At 39.8% G+C, this 18,100-nt stretch overlaps 1 protein-coding gene across 1 annotated transcript in view; it reads right to left on the bottom strand.

Moving 5' to 3' along the window:
• Window positions 1-11,155: 11,155 nt before the first annotated feature.
• ADAMTS5 (ADAM metallopeptidase with thrombospondin type 1 motif 5) overlaps window positions 11,156-18,100 on the bottom strand; it is a 48,480-nt gene continuing 41,535 nt past the window's right edge. The window contains exon 8 of the mRNA XM_031051293.2: window positions 11,156-18,028. Coding sequence (XP_030907153.2) covers window positions 17,455-18,028 — 574 coding nt within the window. The 3' untranslated portion in view covers window positions 11,156-17,454. The remainder of the gene's footprint in view (window positions 18,029-18,100) is intronic.

The following is an 18,100-nucleotide window of genomic DNA, read 5'->3' as shown; positions in this document are numbered from 1 at the left end:
TGCTACAGAACAAACCTGCCTTCATCCAGTCAATTTTTGGAAAGAATTATAGCCACTTGGAACTGAGTTTTCACTTGAAAACTCTTTGGAAACAAGATACTGCTCCCAAGCACTTTCAGCCCTTTTGAGACCTGGAATGAGATTTCATCTCACTCAGCTTCAGACATCTGCACTGTAGCTGTCTACATCTGAACCCTGTGTCCCTTTGTCACTGGAAAGAAATACACATTTGCAATGGGCAATTCATCGAAACTATTATGGACGTTTACTGTAGGGTGACATGAAGTGCACATTTTCTCTCTTTTGAATCTAAAAGGCACCTATAAACACTGTTTCAGATGCAGATCAGAAAGTCCATAAGAGGAAACCCTCACCAGTGTAAAAATATTTCTTTTTACATATTTGAAAGACTATGAAGCAGTTGCTACAACTTTATGTATTTAGACTGTAAAAAAATAATAAGAGGAACAGAGTAATACACTATTGGCAGACAACATGACACTGGAATAATTTATGACAGCAGTGTTTGTCTTCATTGACCGACTTGCATAGATGTCAATCTGTAAAGCAGTTTGAGGCCAGGGATGGATTTGTCTGGTCAAGAGTGGAAGCCTTCTCCACATCCAATAATGTAGACCAATGGAGAGAAACAAGAGCCTGTGGGGCATCTCCTGACCTCATCTTGTCCTGTGGCAAAAGCTACAAGTCTTGTACCTTTCAGGTGCCCACTTCTGTCAATTAGCAAAGGTGCCTGGGTTGACTAAAGGTGCCTCGAGAGATCCTGCAGGCAGGACCAGTGCTCTTGTCTGCAGTGGGGAACTGCTTCTGTGGATGCAGCTGCAAGAGGGGACTTGAATGAAAAAAAATTACCGAGAATGTCAACCTGATGCTGAAAACAGATGTAAAAAATCCTGGTAAAAAGAAACAGTTGTTTTATATCACTGTTTTGGAACCTATAAGCCATGGTACGTTTCTGGCTGTACTTATGCTCACTGTGTGACTTAAAACAGGATAATTATGACTTTTATCTCTTCCAGTTGCTTCAGCTGGGAAACGGGTAGGAATATCTTCTGGTACCTCTTTTTTTTTGTCACCACTTCATTTGACCTGTGTAAGAACAGGCAAATTCTAAAACCTTTCAGCTCAACTTTACAGTTAAGGGAAACTTGTGGATATTTGATTAGGATTATGCTTTGAATGGTGACACTTTCTTTTTAGCTAGATTAGTCCTGGATCAATGCAGCATAATTTATCTGGGAGAAAATCCAAGCAATGGATTAATCAGTGAATCCTTGGAGGTATAAACTTCATTTTATTTTGTGGCATATATATATATATGCTTTGCTTTTTCTTCTCATTCTTTTCATTCTCCTGTTGCTGCAGTGCATGCTGGCTCAAGTTTGGGAACTGAAGACTGAAGAGGGGAGCAGACATCCCTGTTGGTGTACAGCCTTCTTCATTTTTGGAACTATTCTGCAGAAAGGGCTTGTGTAACTCCACCATCAGCCAAACAATTCACTTGCACAGTAAGAACATGTGTGTGGGGGCCACTTGATGACTCTTGACATTAGGCTAACCAGTGGGAAGGGATTTTTAAATGCTCTGAAGACCTACTGCAATGTCTCTCTCTGTTTATTGTACAAAGGAAGCTAAAATGACTTACATAGCTGTATAATACGTGAGTTGCATGAAGGCAGTGAAAATTATTTTGAAGGCAAAATTCATATGGAGAAAAAGGGTTTTAACCAGTGAGAACTACATTAACACAGAATACTGGGCAATCCAACCCATTGCTGAGCTTGAAAGCAAAACCATAGTAATATTGGCTTCACAATTTTGGACTGGACCTCTGCTGTTAGTTTTCCTTCCTCTCTATTTTTCATAATTCCAGGCTTATTTACTGAATGTGCTTCTGGGTTCTTAGACTTTATGCATCATGTTTCTGCAACTTGTTTGCAAAATGGCTTGTAAACTGAAGCTACTGTGGTGGAAATTATTAATGATCACAATGTGGGCAATGTCTAATTAGTACTGGAGCTCAAGCATTATCTTCTTCTCACATGCAGCCAAAAATCTCAAAGTGACTTGATGATGGTTGTGTTGCATTTTAATCAAACTTCCAAATTCAGTCTGGAAAAGAATTCCTGCTTTATATGTGGCTGTTCATCTCATTGTTATCATAATTCTTGATTCATTCAATTTTTTTTACATTCTCGTACAATTGTATTTATTCACTACACAGGAGCTTGAAAGAGCAGCACATTAAACCGTTTGCTCAAGTGGTCTGTTACAATGTTTTGTCACAATAAGAGAGCATGAAATCATCCAGCTATCTGCTGGAAAATGTACTAATTATTTTCTGAATGGGTAAAAGGTCATAGCCAACAGGGCAAGGGAAAGACAAGTGAGTTCTGCATCACTGTGCATTGGAATTATGCTTAGGGAGGGAAAATAATATTTTAAATACAGTCTATGAAAATAAATGTAAAGCTTTCCTAAAAGCTTTTCCATGTTGTTTGACAGGAAACTTACTTAAGAATTATTTTGTGTTAAGACCATAAAGGCCTGCTCACAGAAGTAGAGATTTTGGTACTAGCAAAGAATAGGAACATTTTTTTTTCAAAATCATAAATCCAACTTTGATCATCCTGCAGGAAATGCACTAGACTGAAGAAATCCTGACACTGACCTCTATGGTAGAATAAAACTAAAAGAGAAGGGGAAATAACTCGCAAATTGTTTCATTACTATTATGCCATGACTTTTAAGAGAGCTTGAATCCCAAATGTGCATTCTAACACAGGAAAGCATTTTCTTTCACTGCACAGTCCTGGGGGGTGGCTGGCTTTTTCTTCTCTCCTGCCCCAACCTGAGATTTTATATTTTTCTTTTTTCTTGCACATACGTGTAAAAATACAAAGTCATTTGTAAGAAGTTCAGTTAATTCCTCACTCTAAGCTCACATTTGTTACAGATTTTGTTTGGCTTCCAGTTTGCCAGAAGGGAAAGGAAGAGTGTGCTCCAGCCAGGGAATGCTGCTGTCCACTGAAAAATGTGTTTGGATGGAGGAGCTCTTTTTCATGGAGGGACTGTGGCTTTTGGCAGCAGAGGTGGCAGGAAGCAGTTGCCATAACTACTATACCATTAAAAACAATAATAAAAAAAATATATAAAAGGCTTGAAGTAAAAAGATACTTTGAAATTATGCTTTTATTAACAATCCTGGTAGAATCAATCAGTTCAATATGAAGGGTGACAGGATACTGAATGTGGTCTCTTGAGTGTATGCTAAGGATATGCTTTTAGGGCTATATTGAGGCATTGGCTTGTAAGCTACATAGTGGAGGAAAATATGTAGACAGCCAGAGAACTGAACATAATCTGCCTTGCGTGGGATTTCAGGGTTTGGCTAGAATCATACTATGGTGTTAAATAGCAGACTGAAAAATAATAATATATGTTTTTCAAAAAACCTGAGGATGGAATTTACAAATTCACTGAAATGATTTAGAAACATGAGTTGCATTTTAAGTTGACACTAAGGACTCACCATTAACCATAGAGAGAATTTAATATTTATCTATATTCAAGTGACAGATATTATTCAGATAAAAAGCCCAGGTGGCTAACACTGAATATTACTGGAGTGGTCTCAGGGATGGTTTATACTGGGTCAAACCCAGCTGAAGGTTTTTCATCCTCAACATTACACCACACATTATTGTCACTGGCAAGTTGTTTTGGCACTTTTTTTGGTGTGGTATTGAAATCAGAAAACATTTCACACTGCTAAAGCAACCTCTCTCTATTGCCATAGAGAAACCAATGTAGATTTTTTGGTCCTTTAGCTACCTTCTTGCAGTGCTTTGAGACATATCTTGCAGCAGATTCTCCTGGAAGGCATGCTAAGGCACATGAAAAACAACAAGGTGTTTGGTGACGGCCAGCATGGCTTCACTAGGGGGAAATCCTGCCTGACCAATTTGGTGGCCTTCTATGACGGGGCTATAGAAATGATGGACAGGGGTAGAGCAGTTGCTGTCATCTACCTGGACTTGTACAAAGCATTCAACACTGTCCCACATGACATCCTTGTCTCTAAATTGGAGTGTCATCAATTTGATAGGTGGACCACTCGGTGGATGAAGAACTGGCTGAATGGCCGCACGCAAAGAGTTGTGGTCAACGGTTCAATGTCCAGCTGGAAACCTGTAACAAGTGGTGTCCCTCAGGGATCGGTGTTGGGACCGGTCTTGTTTAACATCTTTGTCGCTGACATGGACAGTGGGATTGAGTGTGCTCTCAGCAAGTTTGCCAATGACACCAAGCTGTGTGGTTCTGTTGATACACTAGAGGGAAGGAATGCCATTCAGAGGGACCTTGACACTCTTGTGAGGTGGGCTGATGCCAACCTCATGAAGTTTAACCATGCCAAGTGTAAGGTCGTACACCTGGGTCGGAGCAATCCCAGGCACAGCTACAGGTTGGGCAAAAAGGAAACTCAGTGCAGCCCTGTGGAGAAGGACTTGGGGGTGTTGGTCAATGATAAAATGAACATGAGCTGGCTTCAGTGTGCGCTCACAGCCCAGAAAGCCAACTGTATCCTGGGCTGCATCAAAAGGAGCATGACCAGCAGGTCAAAGGAGGTGATCCTGCCCCTCTGCTCTGCTCTCGTGAGACCTCACTTGGAGTATTGTGTGCAGTTCTGGGGTCCTCAATATAAAAAGGACATGGCACTGTTAGAACTAGTCCAGAGGAGGGCCACAAGGATGATCAGGGGACTGGAGCACCTCCCATATGAAGACAGGCTGAGAAAGTTGGGGCTGTTCAGCCTGGAGAAGAGAAGGCTGCGTGGAGACCTCATAGCAGCCTTCCAGTATCTGAAGGGGGCCTATAGGGATGTTGGTGAGGGACTCTTCATTAGGGACTGTAGTGATAGGACAAGGGGTAACGGGTTGAAACTTAAACAGCAGAGGTTTAGACTGGATAAAAGGAAGAAATTCTTTACCGTTAGGGTGGTGAGGCACTGGAATGGGTTGCCCAGGGAAGTTGTGAATGCTCCGTCCCTGGCAGTGTTCAGGGCCAGCTTGGATAGAGCCTTGGATAATATGGTTTAGTGTGAGGTGTCCCTGCCCATGGCAGGGGTGTTGGAACTGGATGATCTTAAGGTCCTTTCCAACCCTAACTATTCTATGATTCTATGATTCTATATCCCAAATGACCAATCTATTTATTTTTTATCATGGGACCCTTCACTGAACTAGTCAGGTGAATTGGACCCATACCTCTGTGTAAACTCTGGCTCCCAGGTAGGATTTACCCCTTCATTCTCACAAATTTCTGAGCTTAACACCTATGAAACTGTCCCTCAGTGATCCTTTGCAACCCATGGTCATGTTGTGCTTTCAGCTGGGACTCCTAGTCTGGTCCCACAGAGATGAGAAGTGCTCCCATGTTCCTGTTTCATTCAGCCAGCAGCTTGCTCTTGTGCAACTGAACCAAGAACCCTGTGGGGAATTTGTAAATGAAGCTGAAGCCTGAATCCCTTGTCCGTGAGGTATGTTTCCTATGGTACATCTTAGTAGCCTGAGCTAGTCTCTGGCCCCTCCTTGTGAGTTTTAATGTATGTTACAGCTACAATTGTGTTCATGCAAGAGAAGAAACCTCCTGGCACATATACTTAAATAAATCAACTAAGACTTTATTTAAAGTCTTGAAAGCACTTAAAATGATAAACCCATCTGGGCTGCGATTTTAATTTTTTCAATAATTGGGCTATGAAGCCTTCAGCTACTACTTCTAATGGAAATCCATATTTATTGTTATACTATTAAAAATTTTTGTCCCTTACATTTATCTGATAAATTTAATCTCATCTGAAATTATCCCAAACTGTCCAAACTCCCTTCTCGGTTACTTCTTATCCCTCACTGTATTTAACTGAACATTTAAGCATTTTTTGCTCTGTTGCTACTCCATTCTCATATTTTAGCTGTTTGCTTTATATTTTAAAGCTTACCCCAAGATATGGATTTCTATGAGATCTAAACTAACTCCCCAAGTTTTCCAAAGTTTGCCTTGTTATGGCTTGTGTCCAGATTCAAGACAGAAGAGGCACTGTTCCTAGGTATTGTTCCTTCTTGAATCTTTCCCCCCTCTTTTTTCTTTTGTAGTTATAAATGAGAACAACTATGTCTCCTAATTTTTTTGTCAATGTTTTGGGTTCTCTCCCTGCCCCCCCACTACGTCGTTAACATCCTCCTTTACATATTTCTAGAAACCTGACTATCTCTGAAAATAAACCAGGTGATGATTTAAATAAGCATTATGAATGCAGCCAAAGGAAATGGCTTTGCACCTTTGGGGCAGAAGGTGCAGGCTCTGGGGAACAGGAACCAGAGACAAGCCATCCTGGAAAGGGCTTTAGCAAGGCTGAGGCAGGCCAAAACCTTTTGGAGGCAAAACTGTTCCACAGTAACCTCACAACTTGTCTTAGGTTCTGGCTGTGTCTCTGCCTTGCTTTACGAAATTATTTTTGGAAAAAAAAGCCAAAAATACACAATTAACTCATCCCAACATAATAATTATTCTGAAGGAGAGGGAAACAAAATATCCTTTGGTTTGTTCTCCTCTGAAGGAAATGTTCTTCATATGTAATTCCTCAGTTCCCCATTTCATTTAAACATGAAGAAGGGCAAGAGTTTTAATGGTGATTTCCTGCATACATGAAGAGGCTGAGGTTTACAGAGAAGTCCTGTAACTTCCCTTCTCCCTTTGAAGTGAAGCTGAAGTGCATTACAGCGTGCCTATACGGCCAAGAGTCTGACTGTGTATTTTGGCATTTGAGTGCCAGACTGGTTGGTAATTTCCCCCTAAATCCTCTCATAGCTCAAATTCCTGTTGAAAGAACCTGTATCTCCATAGCCGCTGGTTTACCATATGGAGTCTCTCTCCGTTATCTGTGGCTGCTCCACCATTCAGTTTACCCTTCAGAAGCAATGCCATTTCATGTGCTTTTATTCAGTTGTGTGCAGTGTATATTTAAAATGAAATATTGGCCAAAACCCCTCTGGATGGCTGTCAGATCTTTGCATGCCACATAAATATCAGTGTGAAAACATTCCTCCCAGCCCACACAGAATGCCTCTAACACTGTTTTTTCTGGACAAAACCAGCCCTAATACAGCAAGGCCTTCAGCAAAGGACCACTTCCAGTGGGCAGGGCCCTGTCTTAAATTGACCACTTTAAAGTGCTCTGAAAGTTTCCAGTATAATTTTCGTTACCCTTTAGTTAAAGACCACCTTTACTAGGTAACTAAGCTTGTTTGCCAACCCGTTGGGTAGCTTCCATCTAAGCAATTGCCTATGTGGCCTGCTGCCAGCTTTCAACTATTTCAAGATGTGAGTTACCTGATGCTCTCAGGCTCTATATGGCCGTAGCGATGTTCACTGTGCTGGTGCCTTCCTGCTTACCAAGCAGATGTTTCTCTGTGGTACCTTCACATCTTTATGGCTGCACAGGGCAGGTTTCCAACGGACCTCTCTGCTGGAATGCCAGTTGAGTGCAATTTGCACATATTTTTGCAAGGATGTGCACTTTATATGCGTTAACACATGTGTGCAGCTTTTTTGTGGTTACCAATATGGCTGAAGAAGAATTTATGTCTGCAAACCTCCCCAGGGCATATGGCCTTCAACTATCATAGCAGATAGGTAACCAAATTGTCAGTGGCCATGGGAACACCCAGGTGCCATCAGCGGAGAGCCCAGGCACACCACCTGCTACTACAGCAACTTAAAGCTTGAAGGGAATATGTGCCTCAGTGCCTCCAGAGCAAAAACTGCAAAATCCATTTGGACTGCACTCTCTCAAAATAACACTACAAATGTGGCAGAGGGAAAAAGGCAACTGGCACAGCTAGAACTGTAAAAAGAATTTCTGATGCACACCTGTGCAAAGCACTCAGATGAGCTAGAGATAAGCATGTCATTACATATGCAGGATCTGAAAGTTCAGACAGCTTCAGCCCTTGAGACAAGTGATGAGAGTGGTGAGGCACTGGCACAGACTGCACAGAGAAATTGTGGCTGCCCCATCCCTCTCAGCGTTCAAGGCCAGGTTGGATGGGGCTTTGATCAGCCTTGTCTAGTAGAAGGTGTTCCTATCCATGGCAGGGGGGTTGGAACTGGATGAGCTTTAAGGTCCCTTCCAACCCAAACCATTCCATGATTCTATGATTCTACGACACTCTGAGAGCTGATGCCAGCATGGCTCATGTTTGGCAGTGCCAGGCTCTTCCCTTGACCCTCATCTTTTCCTGGAATCTGCAAGGACAAGGGATATCACTCTCCTACCACCCAACTGGTAGAAGCCACAATTTACTGGGAAGTGTTGCTGCTCATGTCAGTCTGTTTAGCAGAACTCAGGCTTATGCAGTCAGAGATGTGCAGGAGAATCTGGCTTTAATTTTACAGATTTAGGTCCTTTAGGTAAAGTCTCATGGAGATGGAGGAAGAGATGGAAGAAATAAAATAGTGGTGTTCCAGTGAACCCAATTACAGGTAGGCAAAAATACATGAATATGAGCTTCCTGGGGCAAAATGTATCAAAGCTAATACAAATTATAGGATGCAACACTTCTTATGCCTTACACTTTCTGATACACCCACCTCTCTCTCCACATACCTAAATGTGCATGTGTTCTCCAGAATTTCATCTATCCTGTCTTACTGTATTTGTTTAGCAACACTCAGAGCAGTGAGACTATGAGTGGCAGTGGCTGCAATGGCTGTTTTAATAAGCTCATCCATAGGTTGCACACAACTGCTACAATGAAGCTTTCTTGAGCAGCTGCTTAAGAAAACAACCATACGCCTTCACTTTGACATGCTTTCCCCAGAACAATCAAGGGAAAGCAATGAGATTGCCACCCTGGGTCCTCCAAACATGGAAAGTAATAATTTTTCCTTGGCCTTTATAAAATTATTTTCCCCACACATTTACTCCTCAACCCTATCCTTGGGTCAGCTGAGAATGCAGAGTGGTCTGAGTATGATGAATTTTGTAGGCTTTGCAAAGCACAGCTTAAGGAGAGTGAGCTAACAATGTAAGCAACGTGGAAAGACTTGAAGGTTATGTAGTTTAATTATTGGATATATTTCGAGGTTTCCAGGACTTGTGTTTTTTTTTTAAAAAGGATCAGTTTGGCTAGAGGACTGAAACTGGATCACATCCTTCTTGCATTCCCACCTAAAACTGAGATTTGGGTCTCCAAGTTCAGAATCTTGGAAATAGAAGTCTCCCTCCTCACATGTAATTATGTATAGTTTCTGAAGAGGCCAAATGTCAACATTATGAAGAGATGGAAAATACATTAAGAGAGAATGAGTTCATCTTCCTGATACAGAGCAGTCCCTTCATAGTAATGGGATTATGACAGCATTGGACATTTGAGAAAATCTATACTGCTCTGTCTGCTCTATTTGATTTGTATACAAATGGATTTCCATTCCCAGTGATGGCTTTCTCTGAGCTACTGCAAACTCTAAAACGGGAAATAAAACCAGAATTTTGGGAAGATAGGACCTGCTATATTCACTCTGTGAAATCACAGCCTGCTATGCAGTCAAAAATTTGGAGGAGGTATTGATATAGCTCTGAGATGGTAATACTTGTTGAGTTCCCAAGAGACAAAAAATCAGATTGTCTAAATGTAGAGGACCAAGTTGTGGCATACTTTACATGTCTGTTATTTCTACTTGCAGGTGGGCGGGAGGAGACAAGGAGTTAGTGTGGATTTTGCTCTGCTCCAGAATCCTGGCTGAGGAAAGGTGCAGGGAGGAATGAAAACCTGCAGTCAATTTTACTGAAGAGTATAGCTGATGACTCATCTCCCTAAATCCTTTAGGCAGCATAAGTGGTACTGCCTTCTAGCACAGACTCTTCACTGCACCCTTTGCTGATGTTGACCACTGAATGCTTTCTCATGGGCAGTGACCAGTCTTATAACCATCTAGTGTAAATGTATAAGCAAGATTTTCTGAAACATCTTAATATATATACAGACTATGTAGTAGTGATATTACAAATATGTAATATTGTGCATATGTATATACTGTACCAAACACTAGCAGGATAACTCTTGTTATGTGGTTCAAGAAGATTTGTATACAGTGTAACAGATTATCAGACATTTTTTTCTGAAGACCTTGGGCCTCCCTATAGGTACTGGCACTTCTGTAAATCTTTGCTGCCCTTGTTTGAAAAATCGAGGAAGAAAAGCTACTCCTTGTCCTATTGAAATTGTTTCTGTATTACAACTTGTAAAACACAATAAAGCAAAACCACATTAATGAAAGCAAAATCCACAATTCATGAGAATACCAGCAATCAACAGATTAGACACACGTGTGGGATAAGATTTAGAAAGGATAAGTTTGCTTTTGCTTTTGTGAAGAAAACATCATTTTTGGGAACAAAAAAAACCTCCAATATGATGTTGTGGAATGAGAAGGGATAATCAAGAAATCAGCATGAAAATTGAATTATAATGCATAATAATATGGTTATATTAGAAAAGTAAATCTTGTTAATAATGCATCTTAAGAGCTATGCTTCAACTGGAGTGTTTATACAACTGTGTCACACCAGCCCAATCCCATAATCACTGCTCCTACCTTTCCTTTGACACATAGACTGTGCCACCACTTCTGCATGCATTGTACAACACCATTACCTGTTCCAGCAGGGTTTTGCTACTCTTAGATTGGTTTATATGGCTAATTATGCATCTAATTCTGAGTACCTAATCCACTAACTGTGGGATGCTGCTTTTTGGACAGATCCCATGCATTTCATGGGGGCTTGGGGAGGCTCAGGAGATCATAGGTATATACCATCTTTCTGAATTACAGGCTTTGTCAAAGGCTCTGGAAGGGCACCAAATGCCACCTTCTGTACTTTCCTGTTACATTTCATGACTCAAAAAGCCACTTTGACAGAATTCCACTTCATCACAACTGGAGTACAGTGTTTACATATAGAAAGAATATTTATGCTATAATATAGGAATTAGCTCAATCTTAATGCACATCTATCTCTAGCAGGGCATGAACAGCAAAGAGTAGCCTTCAAATATACCATATAGATCAAATATTTTGGACCTATGATACAGTTTATTACTTTTACTGAAATCACAGAATCAAATGTGTTAAGATTACAACTGGTAAATTATACATATGTAGTAGTTTACAAAACAAAATATTGGCCTTCAATGTGTCATAGTACAGTGTAGACCTTGTACAATTCAGTTCAAATGAATTTGTATTTTGCATAACATTATTTATAATGTAAATGGGCTGACATAGTAGTGCTCTAAAGATGTTAACTCTTCCATTAGACACGTATTAGGATGAAAAAGTTTTGTGACACATCTTGTTTTTTTCAAAGGGTACTGGAACTTCAGCCAAATTATCTCTAATGCACAAAGTGACACTTCCCAGAAATACTGACACCAAAAGACGGAATAAAGAGGTGCATGAAATAATCTAAGCTAAACTAAATGTGTGCTTTCCTGTAAGTCTTCCCGAGAGTACCTCTCCTGTTTTATCTTATCTGTTATTAGGCAGATGACCTGGGAATACAAATCAAATGGATTTATTGCTAAACAGGAGTATACACTGTCTCCAACATACTTGAATTCAGTATATTATTTCCTCTATTGGATGGGATTTTAACAATTTATATATGCTTGACTGTCAGTGAGTATGTTTTGTACAATAAACTATCTGAAAATTTCACAGTTCATATGATTAATTGTGTAAACCAGTTCCTATAAGTTAAAAGACAAACTATGCTGTCACTTAAAGTGGTATAAGTCTGAAGCAGCTTCTGCAAAGCCAAATGATGTAATGAAGTTACTCTGAATTTACGTAAGTATACCTAAAACCAGTTTAACTATTTTGCCCTGTGAGTGAGAGTAATGGAGACCCAAATACTCATTTGTGTATATACATATATCTATACACATGGACACACAAAACCCAGGCATTTGCATTTAGCCACAGTAAAGTTCTACATGTGCCCATATGTCTTTCAAGTGGACTAGGCAAGGTTAATGTATGTGGAAATGGTTTTAGAGTCCTTACAGCGACCGTGAGCCTCTGCAGACAATTTTCAGGGCAAATGACATTGTGAGTTTGTTTTTGGACGGTATCAAAATGCTCAGTATAGTGTGTCTGAAGAGAAGATCTTACACCACTCACCTGGAACACTAAGAGTATGTTTGGGGTGTTCCAAATTTTGTGTTTGGAACACCCTGCTATCACTGAAAACTTGCACTTGTAGTAATGTCTTGTAAACCCCAAAGCTACATTTTGTGGAGCCAGTGAGGACCTAATAATTTATTTTACATTAAGAATCTTTACTGGTACAGACGACAAATCAGAAATACCTGCATATACAACCTTATTCAGAACAAGTATGTTGAAGTAGCTGTACGATACAACCTAGTGCCAGTGTACCCACAATAGAAAAACCTCTTGAAAATGATACAAACGACAAGTGTGAACTCAATGATGTATTCTGGCAACCTATAAAAACCAATCACTTCATTAAAAAAAAGACCAAACCCCTTCAAACTAGCAACTTTTTTTTTTTTTTTGAAAACTGCAGCCCATACTCCAACAATTTAATTTTGGCTCTTGCTATAGACTCCATCTTTCTCAGTGGCAAAGAACAGCATGGTATGCATCAGAATGAGGAGGAACACTCGCCTAAACATATTGCCGAAAACCCACAATTATTAATGGTCCATCCTTACAAATCCACTTTAAAGCCTGCCCTATAGATCATCAAAGCCAAGGCTTATAGTCATTCCCCTGGGATTCTGGAGTGGGCCTTAAGTGGGTAAGTGTCACCCTCTGGCCATCACAGATTCATCTAAAGCCTTGGTAGTACCCGCATGGCAGCAGACACTGAGCAGAGGGGCTGAGCTGGAATTTTACTGATGTGAATGTGGGCACTGATTAGCAAGATAACTTTCAACAGTTTGAAATAGATTGCCGCCTGTAGTACTGCTCTTACAGCAAAGTGGCCACAGTAATAATTTGTTTTGTTAAATAAATTGACTATAGAAAAGCTGTAGGTTTGCTTACATTTTTTCTCTTACACTGTTCTCTTGAGTTCAGCAGTAATTGGACTGGATGAAAAGTGGAAGCAAACATACTGTTATTTTTAAGGAAACACTGAAAACACAAGTTTTGCTGGCTTTTCTGCATCTAACTATGCCTGATGTGGTGCAAAGAGCTGGAATACAATGAAGTTAAACATTGCAAATCCTTCCAAATTAGGCTTTTGACTTTTTATAGTCATATATACATATTTCTATATGTATACAAATGGTGAAAAGACCAGAAAAGTAGCTTTCTTAATGGTTCAGTCCTCATAATCCGAATCATACATTGTTTCAGCTCTGTTTTTAAACAGGCACACATGAGTTTCTCTGTAGTGTTTTCACTTAAACATAAGAAGCATGAGAGAAGACTCATTTGCCACCCGGACAACCCAGATAAACTTCATTCACATATACAGGATTACAATTTACTAGAAGCCTGAACTTGCTTCCATTGAGCACCAGCTTTGTGGTAAATCAGTGAGGCATGCAGCATGAATTACATCTGCCTATGTGAAGCAAGTCTGTTGTCTGACTTCTTTAGGAGCTGATACGGGTTTTTCTCTTGACTTGCTAGTTGAGTGAAGTGTAACAAGGAGCTTTGAGCTTGAGGTGCACAAAATTACAAATCTATCACTTCTCTAAGAAAAAGATGGTAGCAGAAAAAGAATATACATCTATACTGTGTGCACACATGTATACACATATATTCCTGTTCCATGCAGAAAACTTTCTAAATAAAAACATACAAAAAATAACCAGTGCCATATATTATGTAAACTCACAAGGCGTACTTTCAACACAAATTTGAAGCATAAATTAAAAGAGAGCATGAAAGAGAGAGACAGAGACAATAGCAAAACATTTTAAATATAGAATTTGCAAAATTGGTATTTTTGTTAAATAAGAATAAATAAATTCATTACATCCATTCACATACCAGTTGTAAAAACAATAAATTATTTTATTTTTTTTCAGTGCTGTGTTGCTTTTTTTTTTTTTAAACATTTATGATTAATTCACAAGATTATTCCCTCTCCCCCTTGTGATAAAACTGTTTCCACAGGAGGGCAGCTAAATTTAATTTCTTGTATACATCTTGTCAAACCAATGATAGGCTTTTCCCTAATGTGAATCTCTTATTTAAAAAGCAGATGCTCTAAAACCCACTAATGCTTAGAGGTCCAATTCAACCTAAGGGCACTGGAGACATGTTCCGAAGAGTCAGCAGTGAATTTAACACTGAGGATCATCTCTTTCTATGCAAAAAAACAGTAGTCTGGGTTTCAATACTCTAGATGCATTTTGCATTTGGCAACACTTGGTAGTAATGTAAACAGTGACATAACAGTGTGAGTGACAAAGAATTTAGCTGAGAACAGAACCTGAAATGACAAAGTCACATACATACCTTGCACCTATTTTCCAATCATCAGTTATATGAGATAGCTATGACCGACAAAAGCAAGGTTTGGAATTGGAGTCTGATTAGAAAGAACAGCTAAAAATCAAGCGCTAACTAGAGCAGGCTGACCTAGCTTATCTTACACTTTTAAACTTGCTTCCTTGGTCTGTCTCCTTTGCCCTCTCACCATATAAAGGCAGCTGCTTTTTGCTCATGTTAATTTGCTTCATTACTAGGCTGGTGAAAAGGGAAAAGTCACTATAGTGGTTTGTTCTCATACTTACCTATTTTTTTATAAATAAACTATTTCTATGAAAAAGATATCCTTGATCTAAGGAAGCTTTAAATTTATACCCGCATCTGGTATTGCTCTTCTGGAGCCTGAATAGCATCCAAAAGCTTTACTCATCCTGTTGAGTATCAAATAAATTATTACTATGATGCAAACACAAATGCTTGCACATTCTGTCTCTTGCACATTATGATAAAACACAGGAAAAACAAATGCCACTTAATACTGCAGCTGTACATCGAGACAAATGTTAAGTCTATGCCGAGACATGTGAAGTGTCCTTATTTTTCCTATAATGATGGTTTCTATTTGTTATAAGCCTTTTTGAGAGGTGCTAGAACACATGTTATACAGATATAAAAATTAGATTACTGGAAAGGAAAACAAGACACTTCAAAGGGAGTTTAGAAGGCATAAATCTTAATCCTTCCATATCTCTGCAAATACTTCTGTAGAGCCTTGATCTCAGTTCTTAGGATGGGATCAGAGATTAAGTGGGGAAATTTCCTCAAGATCCACTGTTTTCCATAGGACTACTCCTAAAAAGAAGGCCAAAGCACTTCTGAAAGCTGAAGATGACTAGTAGCGTTTGTTGGTAATTCATTTTGACAGAGGAAGAGGCCCTGCCCCTATTATTGTTTATTTAGAGCAGGGTACAAAAATAAATGCTTCTCCTGGTTTCACACTTGTAGATGTAGCAATGATGTTTCGAAATCATCACATGCTTTCTAAGAGTTCATAAAAACATGCCGCTGTTACAAAAACATGTTTGTGTCAGCCTGAGTCAGACCTGCCCTTCTTGCTACAGCAGCCAACGTTTTCTCTCCTGAATTCATGACTGAGATTTTCAGAAGACCCTGGGGTATTTCAGTGCTCAAGTACAGGTGACTTACAGCTGTAAGGCTTGTCTGACAATCCTCCTGCAGTCTCATACTATCCTGTGCGGATGATCAAAGAAATAAAAGACGGAATTCTATTTTCATCAGCATATTCGAAGCACTTGTCTTGGTACCATAATTCTAGGGCTTAATTCAAAGCCTGCTGATAGAAAAGTAAGTTAATTTTAGCAGGATTGCTACTGGGCCTCCTCCTGCTACCTGAATACAGTGAAATGCCCATCCTCAGTCACAGAACTTCTACAAGACAATAATGGGATTCAGAAGTTACTGCCAATGAAAACTATTACCTGCTACTGCCTGTACTGTGGAAACAGTTTTATTGATATTGGGCAAGTCCTCCACATCCTGATGTGGTTTGACTTCCTAGTGACCCCTTTTGCTCTCAAATGTGGTAGATATACAAAACATGAATGCCTTCTATAGCTTTAAAAAAATCCCAAACACACACAAAACAATCAAAAAGACAAATAGTTAAAAACTTGTGCTGGTAAGATGAATACCAGAGTTAGACATGATGGACAAAACAGTGATAAAATATTAACTGCTTGCTGTGTTTTTTCTGACCTTTATAGCCTCTTAAAAAGATGTAGGTATGTTACACATTGTTAGATTCAAGGTGGAAGCCATAGTGAAAATAACAGAGAAAGCAGTCGAACACAGCCTCAGAATATCTGAGTTAGAAGACACTTAATTATTTTACCTGTAATTTTTGGTTCTCTAACTAGTTTCTACAAAATACAGTATGCCTTTGTTTTATGGAAAGAAGAAACCAGCAGCTATTGTTCATTGACAAGGACCCCAAGCAGTGACACAGCCAGAACCAGTGCAAGGTGTACAAGCAAAGTGTACACAATCCCCCCTAGCAGCCAAATCCTCTTCCTCTGTGTGTCTGACATACACAGGGTGAGGAGTTGCTGATGGTGCTGGTATAGGAGCAATGTACATGTGGGGATCCCTGGTCTGCAAGCTGCTGCAGTGCTCCTTCTGAGAATTTGTTGGTGGAAACACAGTATTTGTCACAGAATAATGATCTGGTGCCAGGAAATTCCTAGCATGAAAATGTGTCTCCTTTTGTCAAAAACAAAAAGTGTAACTTTTTAAAACCAGTAGCAAGCTCTCCATTTTCCAGTAAAACATCTGCAGCCCTTTCTGAAGAATGGACCAAGTCCTCAAGGGCTGCAGATATACTTTGGTCAGTTACTTTGCTTATTGTCTTTTGATCTTTTAAAAGAACCAAGTGATATAAAGTGACATACCAAATGAAAGATATTTACAAAACAGTATAAAATAAGCTACTGTTGTATCATGGGTACATGTGACATTTTCTAACGATAAACTGTATTAGAGGTAGGTGAAAAAGGGGAGATGATTCTGTAACCTTCAAATATCCCAGGATCCTCCATTCACTAGTTTTTCTTCTTTCGCATTATTTTATTTTGGATTTTTGCAGACACAGAGGGCTTGTAACAACTTTGATACTTAGTTTTTTGACATATTAAGATAACCCTACTATTATTTAAAGCAGTGCACATCTTCATTTGGTCCAAATAGGCAGATTCTGCCCATAATTTGAGACTGCATGTGAGTACATTGAAGCCTTTGCTTCTCTCTGTCTGGGCAGACCTAATACCAATATGTCAACAGTGGCTTAATCAAACCTCTTGTAAAGAAGATCACAACCACAGGTTAACACTTTTTCAACAAGCACTGTTTAAATGCTGATGGTCTCTGGGAGAGAAGACATCCCTTAGCTAATTTTCCATGCCCATCTTTGCACTGGACAGTCCTGGTGTGCCATCCTGTGTCACATGTTCGAGAACAAGAAAGCCACGGCCCCGTAACCCAGCGGGGTTGCATGAGCTGTGGAGGTACTTTGCTGCTGCTGCTGCCACTGCTGGTGACAGAATTAGTCATTTGCCCTTGCTTCTTTGGCACGAAGAAACTGTAACGGACATCCACGTGTTGAGTTGGATCAGTCGCAAGTATCTGCACGATAAGAATCTCTTTTGTTGCAGAGTGTCCCATTGTGTGCAAGAAATCATCTTTGTGACTCCAGCCACTGTAGTTCATGACAGTCCCGTTGATGTCAATGATTGTTTCTGAAGTGGAGATCATGTATTTTCCATTGACAAGGTACTCACCATTTTTCTTTTTCAGGGCCAGGTAGGCAGTGAACCTGCTCTGGTCCTTAGTCTTGAACTGCCGAACTTTGATGTGGGTAGCCCCTTCCGGGATTTTCACTACATCTGTGTAGCCCTTGCTGAATGAGGGGAAAAAAAGAGTATTCAGTAGCTATCATGAAATAAGCCTCAAGTCTTACTGCAACACCTAA

Source organism: Melopsittacus undulatus, chromosome 2, assembly GCF_012275295.1.
Source record: "Melopsittacus undulatus isolate bMelUnd1 chromosome 2, bMelUnd1.mat.Z, whole genome shotgun sequence".
In the NCBI taxonomy this organism is placed as follows: Eukaryota; Metazoa; Chordata; class Aves; order Psittaciformes; family Psittaculidae; genus Melopsittacus; species Melopsittacus undulatus.
Note: the sequence above shows the minus strand (reverse complement) of the source record. Positions and strands in the feature narration are given on the sequence as shown.